This window comes from Salvia hispanica, chromosome 3, assembly GCF_023119035.1.
Source record: "Salvia hispanica cultivar TCC Black 2014 chromosome 3, UniMelb_Shisp_WGS_1.0, whole genome shotgun sequence".
In the NCBI taxonomy this organism is placed as follows: Eukaryota; Viridiplantae; Streptophyta; class Magnoliopsida; order Lamiales; family Lamiaceae; genus Salvia; species Salvia hispanica.
The window spans coordinates 43,272,738-43,285,506 of NC_062967.1; the positions used below are offsets into that span (position 1 = coordinate 43,272,738).

Sequence of the window (12,769 nt, forward strand, 5' to 3'; positions counted from 1 at the left end):
TCAAGCATCATTCATCTAAACAGCAATGTAAAAAATACTTATAAACTGAGGTTTTTGGTCGATTAAACTTAGCACGAGAACTGCAGAACACAGTTTTGCATTGACGCCATTTTCCTCTCTCAGTCCCAAAGCTTATATCAACTGAGTAGAGCCAATACAAAAGCTCCCATCCAGAAGGCACCTAATTAAACAACAGAAGCTGAAGGAAACTAAGCATTCAGAAGATACTCCGAGGCAGACATAGTTTCATTCAGCAATTCATTACAACGTCAAAAGGTTAAGCAAATCGATCATAGAACAAAACAACACAATCTTATCAAATGTACCCTATTTCGCATAAGATTTCCACTTGCAAAACATCAAATATTACATATTTAATGGTCCTTGTCAGTTTCTATGAGGATAAAGCTCCCATAGCGTTATAGTGGCATCTTCCTAAGATGAAGCCACAGTTTGCTTTCAGCTGAGAATGTGACAGCATTGCAAAATGCAAATTGCATGATGATATTTCAATATAGCCAATGCATTCCCTTTTTTGGTAGTCATATAACCTAACCATGTGATCCCAGCCAGCAGTGGCAAAAATTTTACCATCTGGCCTTATCGAGGTGCCTGTGATACAGTGACTCTTCAAAATAATTTCTTTCTTAACCATACATGACCCCGTCGAAGGATCCAAGCAAAATGTTTGTACAAATTTTTTTTTTCAAACCCCTCCTCCACATGAACTGTCAATGGACAAGCTTAGGTAGGATTTCTCAAATCCCCACAGCACCATTGATCCATCCTCAAAGCCAGCAACAACATGTGCATATATCTAAAATTCAGATGGTAAAAAGGCTCCCACTGTCATTCACATCCATGGAGCTCGGAAGGAGTTTCACAAGTTTTTCAGCAGTTTTAACATCCCAAATTTCAACCACAGAAAAATTTCCCCCAGCTGTGGCAACATAATTACGCCCTTCAGCCTCCATCCAGTTTTGCTTGGATACTATTTCAGTTGGCATGATTTCATCATATGCAGAAGTGGTACGAATTTGTATCTATCTTAGACCCCAGAGCTTGATAGCCCCATCCCTTCCTTGACTAATCACTCTGTTCTCCCCAGCAGCAGTAATGCTTATGATGCCATGAGCTGCACTGTGAAGCCATGATGATGAAATGATCCTACGCTGCAATGTGTCCCAAATCGGCAATTCTCCATCGGTCTTGAAGGGATGGAAGCAAACATCTGTAACAGAAGCGCGGTAGCCTCGAGAACAGCCACTGGATCAGGAGGAGGCCGCTTGCTCATTTTTCTTTATTTCTTCTACCTACTGCTCTGTGAGACAATATGTCGAACAGTTAGGCTACATTAACCTTTGGTGGTTACATAGGTTTCAATTAAAGTATGAAATGGAGAGTTTGCTGTTCCAATTTCAAGTATGCTTAATAGTCTTTTTAATGTAAATTTCTTAGATTTCATATCTAAAAAAAACCATCTGAACTAATTTTGAGATTGTTTCTTTACTTCAACAACATCAATTTCTGTTGAAGTATCAATTTCTTAAATCTCATGTTTCAAAACAAAGCATCTTAACTAATTTGATACTATTATAATGTTCTACTGTCTTTTAAAACTGATAGCTATCATTGTTTTCTGATAGCAAATAATGTCTAAATTGAAAAAAAAAAAATTAATTATAATTTTATGCTAAAAACAAATTAGAGTAAGAATCTATATATAATCAAGTTATAAGCTATAAGAGATTTTTTTTGTCGTATGCATTTATTTGCAAAAGAACTTAATTCATCGTTAATCCAATTCCCAATATATAGAAAACACAAAATGAAACCTGTTTAAAAGTATTAATCATATATAATTACTTCAAAATAATAATAACTATAATTATTACTATTATTATAGTTTAAAATTATGGATCATACTTATGAAAGAAGGGAAAGTAGATGAGGCTCTTAAGGTAGTTGATACATTTTGAGGAGATGGCGTTCGAGCTTATGAGCTTTGTAACATGCTTGTTGGGAAGCGTAATATTAGAATTGGAAAAAAAAATGTGATTAGGTTTTAGTTTAGACTGTATTTCCAACCTATATATAAGGCATTTTATTGTAAATTATAGTCAACTCTTCCAAAATGTAGGTGTCCGAGGAGATGTTTAGGAAGATGCTGGTTCATGAGTTGAAGCCGGCTTGACAGCAAGTAGCATTTCGAATCTTCGATATCCATTGATGATACTGATGTTTACTCGGTCGTATCGGCATGTCTTTGTCAAGAAAATCATCTCACAAAATGTGGGAGCCTGGTTAATATCATGATAGAGAGAAGTAAAAACATCAAGAACCTTGCTATTATAAACATATAGAAAATCTTAGGAGTATTTAAAATTAGTAGGGATTCTGATCAATTACAGTTGAAATGTTGAATTTTATGTGGAAGCAAATGTCAGTGTGTAAAAATGAAAAGAGGGACTAGTCCTTTTCTTTGCAATGCTGGAATCATGAGAAGCAACATCTTAGTTTATTAGTTATGGATGATGGAAAAGTATTGAGAAAGTTGTTAGTTTCTCAATTCTACTTTTCTTGTTTTTTTCTTCTTGTTTGGAACTGGTTTGGTTAGTTAGTTAGGTCTCATGACTCATTTCAGTTTTGTTTTCACCAGTGAATATCAAATTTATGGTGTTAGTTTGGTGATTGATTTTTCAAGTGAAGATTTATGTTGTTGCTTACTTGCTTTTATATAAAGTTGTCAAGTCATTGTCGTTTTTATATATTTCTCTTCTTGTTATGCTAGCTCCAAGTTAGGCTCTCTATTTTTTTATATAAATTCTGATTCTATTAACTTTATGGTTTATAACTAAAGTTGGGCTATAAAATTAACTAGTCCCTCCTCCCTTCCATAATTATAGGTAATTTATTTAATTTTTAATTACATAAAATAAAAAAATGTTCTAAGAAAATTGTATTTTTTCATGTAAATTAGTAGGGTACTTTCGTGTGCTATTTATAGTCTCAATTCATATTGACTTGACATGAGTTTTAAGATATTATTTAACTTTGTGAAGAAAAAATGAGAAAATGAGCTAGTGGAGTGTGGACTTTACTTTTATATATTGGTTTTATAGTAGAATGTGAGTGTAATGATTTAGTTGAATGATTACTCTACTTGATTAAAATGAAAAGCAAATAAATGAGACTTTAAATTATGAATATTTCAAAATAGCAAAATGAGACATTTTTTCATGGACATGTGGAGTATAAGAAAGTGCTTTGCGTGTAAAATACTTAAGAAAACTGTACTAGGGTTTATTAAATCTGAGTAATTTTTTGGAATGAGTATTTTTTTGGGAAAGGTCATTTGAAATTTCATGGTTTCCTGGGAATTGGAATGATCAAATATAAGTACTAGTCACTTGTGGTAGAAGAGTGTGTACAAAGTTCATAGTCGTTTTGGGAATATGTCAATTAATAATAAAAGAGTTCAAAATGATATTTATAATTGAATAAGGACTTCAGGGGACTGTGGTGTATATATGTCAATTTCTAGAATATATTACTGGGACAAGATTTATCAGCTCTGATGAAACTATTAAGTAAAAGTAGTAAGTATAATGGGATAGATTTGTCAGTTGGAATATTAACCAAAAGAAGTACTGAAATGATAGGTGGAATAGATTTCTTAGTTGATTATTAGTAGTATACTATAAAACTATAGCATAAGCTGAAATCGAAGGAAAATAGCTCAAATATGTAGTATATATATATATACAGATATATGGAGATGATCAAAATAAGAATGAATTTAAATCCAGAAATGTAGCCCAAATCTTGACCGTAGGATTAGATGATCTAATGCTTAATAATTAACTCAAAACATGGAAGGTCATAATTAAATAGTTTTAGGTCATATTATAAGATTTAGGTTTATGTCATATTAACATCATTTTAGGTCATGCTTTACTAGCATGACCTAAAAATAAACTAACTATGACCTAAAAATGTCATACGTATGACTTTGTTCTGTATTTAAATCTGGTCTTCATAGATCAAAACCCGATATACATATTTGGGGTATGTATATATAGGGTTTTGATCTATGAAGACCAGATTTAAATACAGAAACGCAGAACAAAGTTATACGCAGGGCATTTTTAGGTCATAGTTAGTTTTGTTTTTAGGTCATAGTTATATATAAAAGAGAAATTGTACACGGACGACGGAGGGAGTGAAAAAATGAGAAGTTGTACGGCAAGTTTGGTACAATTGAGTTTTTTTTTCAATATAATACATACATTTGATAGTTTATTAGTACTCCTACATTTGATTTGAAGATCTTTTAAAGTTTTTACTAAAGGTTGAGTCATTTGATTTGAAGAAAAAGAGATCATAGAATATAAAATTTTGAAAAGGAGATCATAAAAATATTAAAAGTGAGATACCAAATTTCAGAAAAAGATTCCAAGGATTACAAAATTTTGAATCGGGTTGGTATAGTTTACTAAATGGGAATACTTCTTCTATACCAAATTTTGAAAGTCAGGTGTCAAAATTATTATGTGAATGATGTCAGAGGAATGATTCTGAAAACTACATCTCATTACTAAACAATAGTGAATCTCTACATATTTAATTTCATAAATCCTAAAATCACACATAAATTTCATCGATATAGTAAGAATTAGCCACTAAGTTCCAGCTGGACTCAATCATAGCATGTTTAATCAAATTAATATATTTTTCAAGGCAACATAGTGGAGTAGTAGTTCTCTCTTCTTCCTTGTGTAATTCATCTGCTAAACCTAGACACAGAAATGCCGAAGCAGCGCTGGCGCAACTCGTTTAAATCCTTTATCGATCCCACTGAAGAAGATCAGCTCAGAGGAATCAAAACAGGTGCACAACATACATACACTAATTGCTTCATTTTACCTTCTAAGATCTTCCATGCCTACAATTTTGATTGCTCTTTTCTTAATCTTCTTCTGTTAAACTGCAGAAATTGATGGAAATGTGCAGAAAATCGTCAATTTTCTGAAAGAAAAAGACGGTGATGATAGGAAAGACGAGGTGGCGGATTTGATTCAGGATTTCCACAGACAGTACGAGTCGCTTTATGCTCGTTATGATCATCTATCTGGAAAACTTAGGGATAAGTTTCGTGTCAAGAGCGGGAAAGACAGTGCCTCCTCGAGCTCAGATTCGTCGGATTCTGATGATTCTCTGGCAAAATCGCGGGAAGAATTGGGGAGGAAATTGGCGGCCGCTGCAGATGACAAGGAAGCACTGCATCAGGAATATCTGAGTGATGTAAAGAGGCTAAACGCTGATGTCTCCTTGTTGCGAGAAGAGAATGCGCAGCTGCAGTTTAGGAATTCTGAGATGGAGAAAGTGTTGGCGGAGAAAGAGAGTGAAATCTCGAAATTTGGGGAAAGAGAGAGTGAGTCATCTGCGCGGATTGTGGCATTGGCTGCAGATGTGAACAATCTCCGAGAGCAATTAGGGCATACGATTGATCAGAAAAGTGAGGCAGATAGGGTTATTGAGAAACAGCAACAAGAAATGTCTGAGGTGTTGATTCAGATTGAGAATTTGAAAGAGGAATTGTCGCTGGCGGAGAATCGGAACACTGAATTAGGGCACAAGATTGTAGAACAGAAAAGAGAAACGGAAGAACACAGGGATGAACTCCTGAGATTGAGTGAGGAGCACAAGCAATTGGAAGGCCGGTTTAGGGATTGCAATGAGAGACTCGCTATATCGGAGAAGAGAACAGAGGAGATCTCTGATCAGTTCCGCGGAAGCATGGCTGTTAAAAATCAGGACATCGATCAGCTCGAAGAAACTATAGAAGATCTGAAAGCAGAGCTGGAGATTAAAGAGGATGAACTTAGCTCATTGACAGAGAATATGAGGGCTACTGAGGTTAAGCAGCGGCTTTCGGGTCAGAAGCTCCGGATCACAGAGCAGGTATTGAGTGAGAAGGAAGAGATCCACCAGAAGAGAGTTGAGAAGTTGCAGGAAGAGAAGGAGTTGCTTGAAGGGAGGATTGCTTCGCTGGCCGGGATAGTTTCTGTATACAAGGGAGCTCAACTGAGTCTGGTTGGAGAAATCTCTGAGAAGATGAATGAGACCTTGAATGGGATTGACACATTTAGTATGAAGTTTGAGGAGGACTACGGCCACTTGGAGTCGCGGGTTTATGAAATCGGGAATGAGCTTAAGGTTGTGGTGAACTGGATAACCGGGAACAATGCTGAGAAAGATGAGATGAAGAAGGAGATTGGGTGTTTAGTTGAGAAAGTGTTGGTGTTGACAGGGAAGGTTAATGAGATGGAGATGATACTGCAGAAGAACGAGGAGGAGAGGAAAAGCCTAAGTGAGACGGTGAGACAACATGAGGAGAAGGCGAAGGAGTTGAAGATGGTGATAGAGGAGAGGGATGGGAGGTTGGGAGAATTGGAGAGGAAGATGAGTGAGAAAGATAATGGTATGTTGAGCTTGAGTGAGGAGAAGAGAGAGGCAATAAGGCAGTTGTGCATTTGGATCGATTTTCACCATGATCGCTACGAAGATCTGAAAGACATGATGTTGAAGAAGAGGGGTGGTGGAACAAGGCAGATTGCTGCTTGATGTGAATCCAGAGAATGTTAGTAGTGTTATTTGTTTGTAAGTTTTTTTGTATGTGTTTGTGGTTTGGAGTTTGGATGGATGGTAAATGCTTGTTTGTGTGTCAAAATTTGTTTTGATTGTTTGGATGATGTGTTGTATCTATAGGCAAACATTCAACTTATCTCTTATTATATGTTGAAATCTCATAAGCATGCATGGGCAAATGCCCCACCTCAAATTTCATCACATATCTATAAAATATACATTATAAAATTAATTTGTTGTAATTTCTAACTATTTGCCCCTCTTGAAACTCTTAAATTTTATCTATGTATAATTTTGTCCCTCTTTATATAAATTTCTGGCTCCGTCCCTGGAAGCATGGACGGTGTAGATAAAGTTTGAAAAAATTAATAAAATACTATTCTCTCCGTGTCATAATAGTAGTTGAGTTATATTCTTATTTTTCTTTGGACAGTTCCAAGGTAGTTGAGTCGAGTACTATTTAGCATTTACAGCATTTTCAAATGTGATATGCAGCTTATTTTAATTATCTGTCGTAGTAAATTGAGTGTTGTCAACAAATTTGAGGTAGGAAGGAAATTAGCATATTCACAGATACTTAAAAAAAAGGTATTGTATTTAACTTGCATTTCAAATTGAGTTTCTTTTTAGCGGCATACATTAGTGCTTAGCAATTGGCAAACACGTCTACTTAAATAACAAATGTATGTAATACATTATAAAACTATACTCCTAATTAGGGCTGTCAAATCGGGTATCCGCGGATACCCGATCCGAAAATTTCGGGTACCCGATCCCAAATTTTCCAAAAAACGATACCCGATACCCGATCCGAAACTGAAATCGGATACCCAAATACCCGACTCGGGTATCCAATCCCGATTTTTGAATCTTTTTTAGTTGAAATTTAATTACAATGTACTGCACTATTATATACATATCTGAACTATTATATATTCACTGCACTACTAATGATCATATTTGGAAATGCATAAAATTGCATAAAGATCAAGGTACTGTACTACTAATCTACTATATGCATGCACATATCCAAATATTCTCAAATAGGAAAATAATAACACTCACACTGACACAAACACAAACACAAACACAAACACAAACACAAACACAAACACAGTAACACATTCACCATGGAGTACTGTATATGCTGAAACATACACACCCCAACATACACCATGTATATACTACTGTATATACATAAACATACAACACACTGGCACAATAAAAATACTTTTAATTTTTGGGGTACCCAAACTCGGATTGAGACTTAGTCAAGAGTTAAAAGACATTTAATTATCTAAAATTTTAAAAATCAGAATAACTAAATAATTTATAAAAATTAAAAAAAAAATTAAATAAATCGGGTAATTCGGGTATACCCGATCGGGTATCGGGTAACCCGATACCCGATAATTCAAAAATTCCAATACCCGATCCCGATCCGAAACCCGAAAAATCGGATATCGGGTATCCAATTACCCGACTTTTTCGGGTTCGGATATTGGGTATCCAATACCCGATATCCATTTTGACAGCCCTACTCCTAATATTGAATAAGAGGCGTGTAACGAAGATAAGGAATATGACTCACAAATAAGGATCTGTAATTTCAAGGGTGTCGTTACTAGAAAATACCTAGTGGACCTTCCACGCCAAAGTGTCATTATAAGGTGGTGTACTCAATCATTTAATTTTTGATAAATGGAAACATAAATAGCTCATATCCAACTAGACATGCCAACTAATAGATTTATTTTTAGAAGATATTCCATTAAACCACTTTTATAGAAGATATGAATTAAATCACTTTTATAGAATAATGCATAGTTTTTAATATTATCAATATCTTTTTTACCTCCTACGTATATATCACATACTTATATAGGGATGTATTCATATACTTTTCTTATCTTTTGTGCTTTTTCCTTTTTAATCTCCACCATCTAATATTAACATCTAAGGCCGAAATTAGTGGCTGATCTAATCATTTTTATTCATTAAAAATATAGAAAAGGGTGTTTAGGGGATATACATTAACGTCAGTTATGGAAAGTCCATGATTCTCTCCATCAGAAGATTGCAGCGGTTTTATACAACGATTTCATAAATATTTTTTCTCTTTCTCCGCTTATTCTCCCCATCTTCTCCATTGTAGACAATTATTTTTCTAAAATATCTGGCGAAATTTGCAGCGGTTGTTAATTTCGTCCAAATTTTATTTTATTGGAGCGTTCCCGTTTTGATTTCTGAATATTATTGTTTTATTGTTGTTATTCAACAATGGAAGAACATTGTTCTTCAACAATGGATGAAGGTAAAATTAGTGTAATTTTTTTGTTGAGATCAAACTGACTACTAAACCTAGGAATCGTTTGTTGTAGTTTTCGTTCATTGCAATAAGAATTTCCCACGTTTCATTTATTTGTAAGGAGAGATACAGTCGTTGTAGCTTGGATGTAGAACCCAGTGATGACCGCAACTGTTTCCAAAATTCACCCGTGTTATAGTTTTTTTTTTGAGAAGTTAGTTTTGTATTCCTTCATTGATTTCGATGTTTTCAACAGTTCCTTTTTTTTTTGTCGTTCTAGTCCAATTTAATTGTATATGATTCTAAAGTTTTGCATCAATTTTTTTATGGAGTTCCTGTATTGATTGTTCATTGAGATGTATAATTTTGTGTATTAACACTTTATACTTAGTTCACCCAACCATTCGTGATGTTTTTATTTCAACGTTCATTTTTTTGCTTGAACCAATCCAAAATTTACAATTTCTAATGATGTTGTTCGTGTGTATAATGTAAAACTTTCGTTTGTGTAATGTAGATAACACGTTCAGATTTGGCATGGACAACTCCTATATTTCCTAAAAGTAATGTACGATTTTAGTTATTTAATGTACCAATAGTATCTAATAATGTGCACGGATCAGTGAATAATGCAAAGATTGAAGAGAATAATGTTGAAAGGAAATTGAATTCATTCCCTTTGGGTTTAGCAATCCATGGGGCTAGGTTGTAGTACTCACTCACAAATGGAACCATCACAAAGGGCAGAGAGTTTGAATCATTCTCATTAGGTTTAGCAACCCATAGGGCTAGGTTATAGCACCACCACATGAATTAAATTTCATTTTTTAAAACTACTCATAAAATCACAACAAAAATGTCTCATAAACATATACATTACAAGACACAAATCGTCCATTACTGAGTAAATAAAATCCATTACACTGAAATATTTTTACATTAAGGCGTGCAATGAGATGGGCCATAACGATTGTAGAAACTGTCCAATGCTTAAAGAGATGGCGAAGGAGAAAGAGCTTCGTAAGGGCAAGAGGAAATGTTGATGTATTTTTATTTTCGGTTTAGTCTTATTATTCAATTCGTTGTTTTAGTCTTTTAGTCCTACTAGTGTCAACATTTTATGCATAATAATTTTATATTTTTAATCTGTTAATGTACATTATTATTCATGAAGCTGTACATAATTGTTCACAAGGACTTAACTTACTGTACATTATTATTCAAGTACAGTTCATTAATAAGCACAATCTGTACATTATTATGTTAATTACATCCATTATACAATTTTTGTGTCTTCATAAGAGGTACTCGTCTCGGTCCTTTGCTCAGCCAATCTCTCCCTGAACTTTTGCGCAATCACAATTGGAATAACATCATCGACCGCTTCGTCAATGTCCAACCTAGGCAGCGAAGCTGCTGTCCAAAAATCGGAGGTATCAATAATGTATCACATTTATATTATATAATGCATTCTACTTGATAAATAATGTACAAATCCAAGCAAATAATGCACAAATGAACACCTCTGACTACCAAAATGTATAATTAAATGACGAATACATATGCAGAATAATGTAATTCTGCAAAAACAGGAAACCAATATATTACACATCATAGAATAATGTGCATAACTGATCTTATGATAATATTGACAGAGCATATAATAATGCATATTTTCAACCTAATAACGTATATCTATGATGCCCAGTAAATCTTCGACTTACAAATCACCACATACATCAACAATGACCTACACAAATAATGCAGCAAATGTACATAATAATGTGACAAAAACGGACAACACTTTAAGCAACAATTGAACAGAGATGGAATAGAGTTGTAATGCCAAAAATAAGGATACAAATGCACAAAAAATACTGAATAATGCACCAAAATAAGGGAGAAGATACTATCAGTTTGGTAAAATGTACATACATCAATAATGTTGAAAGCCAACCAAATAATGCAGCATATGCACATAATAATGTGACAAAAACAGGCAACACTTCAAGTAACAATTGAACAGAGATGGAATAGAGTTGTAATGCAAACAATAAGGATACAAATGGACCAAAAATACTGACTAATGCACCAAAATAAGGGTGAAGTTGCTATCAGTTTGGTAAAATGTACATACATCAATAATGTTGAAAGCCAACCAAATAATGCAACAAATGTACATAGTAATGTGACAAAAACGGACAACACTTCAAGCAACAATTGAACAGAGTTGGAATAGAGTTGTAATGCAAAAAATAAGGATACAAATGCACAAAAAATACTGAATAATGCACCAAAATAAGGGAGAAGATACTATCAGTTTGGTAAAATGGCAATGCATTCTCACCTTCGGTCTGCGTGGGCTGGCTTTTGAGGGGGCGACCTCTTTTCGACATCCCAAAACTAACAAACACAACAACAACAGAAACCACTTTAGATTATACACCAGAACCAAAGCAAATTCGTCAACAGAACCCACAAAAAACCATTCTTCATCTTAAATAAAATTACCAAAATCGTGACAAAAATAAAGCATCTACAAAAATTGAAAACCAAAACTCGTATTTTTACAGCAAAATCGACGAATTCAGGACGTCTTAAACCCCAAATTCGAACAACAAACCAAATACAACTCAGAGACCAACAATATACTTGAAAAATGGGATAACCCTACATCTAATGCTCACAATTTCATATTTTACCAATAAAAAAACGCAAAAATAATTTGTGCATTATTGCAAATACGAACTCAATCGGCGAAAAAAAAGGATGATCGCTTACTGTGCCGAGCCGTTAATGACAAAAAAACGACGATTTGGAGTGTTTCTAACTACTAATCGAGAATTTAGAAGCACACCGTTTTCGTAGAAAGTAGATGAATCGACGTCCTACGGCGCAAGCGTAAAAAACCCTGAACTATGTGACTCCGAATCTCCGATCGAAGGCTCGATTCTAAGATAATTGACGGTAGCGGTGGTTTCTCTCGGTTGTGGGAGGCGGCTAGGGTTTACTGGCTTTGAATGAGGGGAGAAGTTTTTCAATCGTGTTTTGATGGAATGGAGTGAGAGAGAGAATGAGAAGATGGATGGACTAAGAAAATCCTGCTAAATTATCGGAGTTTCCGTTTTAAAACGTTTCTCAGATTTTGTATGATTACTATTACACCCTCATAATGCACAACATATGACCAATAATGCAAACCGGGATCCATTTACCAAGATTGATCTTGACCATCCACTACTATAATCTAGTGGATGATATTAAGAAGGAAATAATATCTAAAGAAGGGGTAAAAGGAGCTTAATGCTCCCCTATATATATATATATATATATATATATAATATAATAATAATATTTTATATGTATTCATCATCTTTTGACAACAACAAAAAATAAGTATTATAACGGAGTACAAAACTTTGTTAGTGTTATTTAAATTTTATGCTTATAATTTTCTTTTTCTTATATATTTATACATAAATATATATATATATATATATATATATATATGACTCACAAATAAGGATCGCATTTTTGTAAGGTCAAGGGTAAGTTGTTACTTATTCATGTCATATTTTACTCATGATATACTTACTTGCACCATGAAATAAATGTGTCCATATACGTTTAAGTTGTTGCAAAAATGTCACGAGTCCGACTTTTATAAATGACTAGTTAATAATCTACTAGTAGGAAAGAGAATAGCTAAGAAACTAAGAAACGTTAAAGAATAAAACTCTTGGAAAATTGCACCACTCTATTTGTTTCCAAAATTCATATTACTTTTTCTTATTTTATAAAAAATAGCAA

General features: G+C 34.0%; 1 protein-coding gene, 1 long non-coding RNA gene and 1 pseudogene across 2 annotated transcripts; 1 reads left to right on the plus strand and 2 right to left on the minus strand.

The window, feature by feature from the left end:
- Positions 1–459: 459 nt before the first annotated feature.
- LOC125210250 lies at positions 460–1,294 on the minus strand (annotated as a pseudogene).
- A 3,417-nt stretch (positions 1,295–4,711) lies between these two features.
- LOC125211022 (COP1-interactive protein 1-like) lies at positions 4,712–6,812 on the plus strand. Its single transcript, XM_048110695.1, has 2 exons — positions 4,712–4,890; positions 4,994–6,812. Exons 1-2 carry the CDS (start codon positions 4,809–4,811, stop codon positions 6,625–6,627), a joined length of 1,716 nt encoding a protein of 571 aa, XP_047966652.1. The 5' UTR covers positions 4,712–4,808; the 3' UTR covers positions 6,628–6,812.
- Positions 6,813–10,204: 3,392 nt separating this feature from the next.
- On the minus strand, positions 10,205–11,994 carry LOC125211790. The gene is made up of 3 exons (XR_007174565.1): positions 11,817–11,994; positions 11,307–11,362; positions 10,205–10,372 (listed from the first exon to the last, which is right to left on the minus strand). It is a non-coding gene; the product is annotated as an uncharacterized LOC125211790 (long non-coding RNA).
- Between the last annotated feature and the right edge of the window lie 775 nt (positions 11,995–12,769).

Coding starts and splice junctions, on each gene's coding strand:
- LOC125211022 (XM_048110695.1), top strand. CDS start 4,809: ATGCCGAAGCAGCGCTGGCGCAACTCGTTTAAATCCTTTATCGATCCC. Junction 4,891..4,993: donor GCTCAGAGGAATCAAAACAG/GTGCACAACATA, acceptor GTTAAACTGCAG/AAATTGATGGAAATGTGCAG.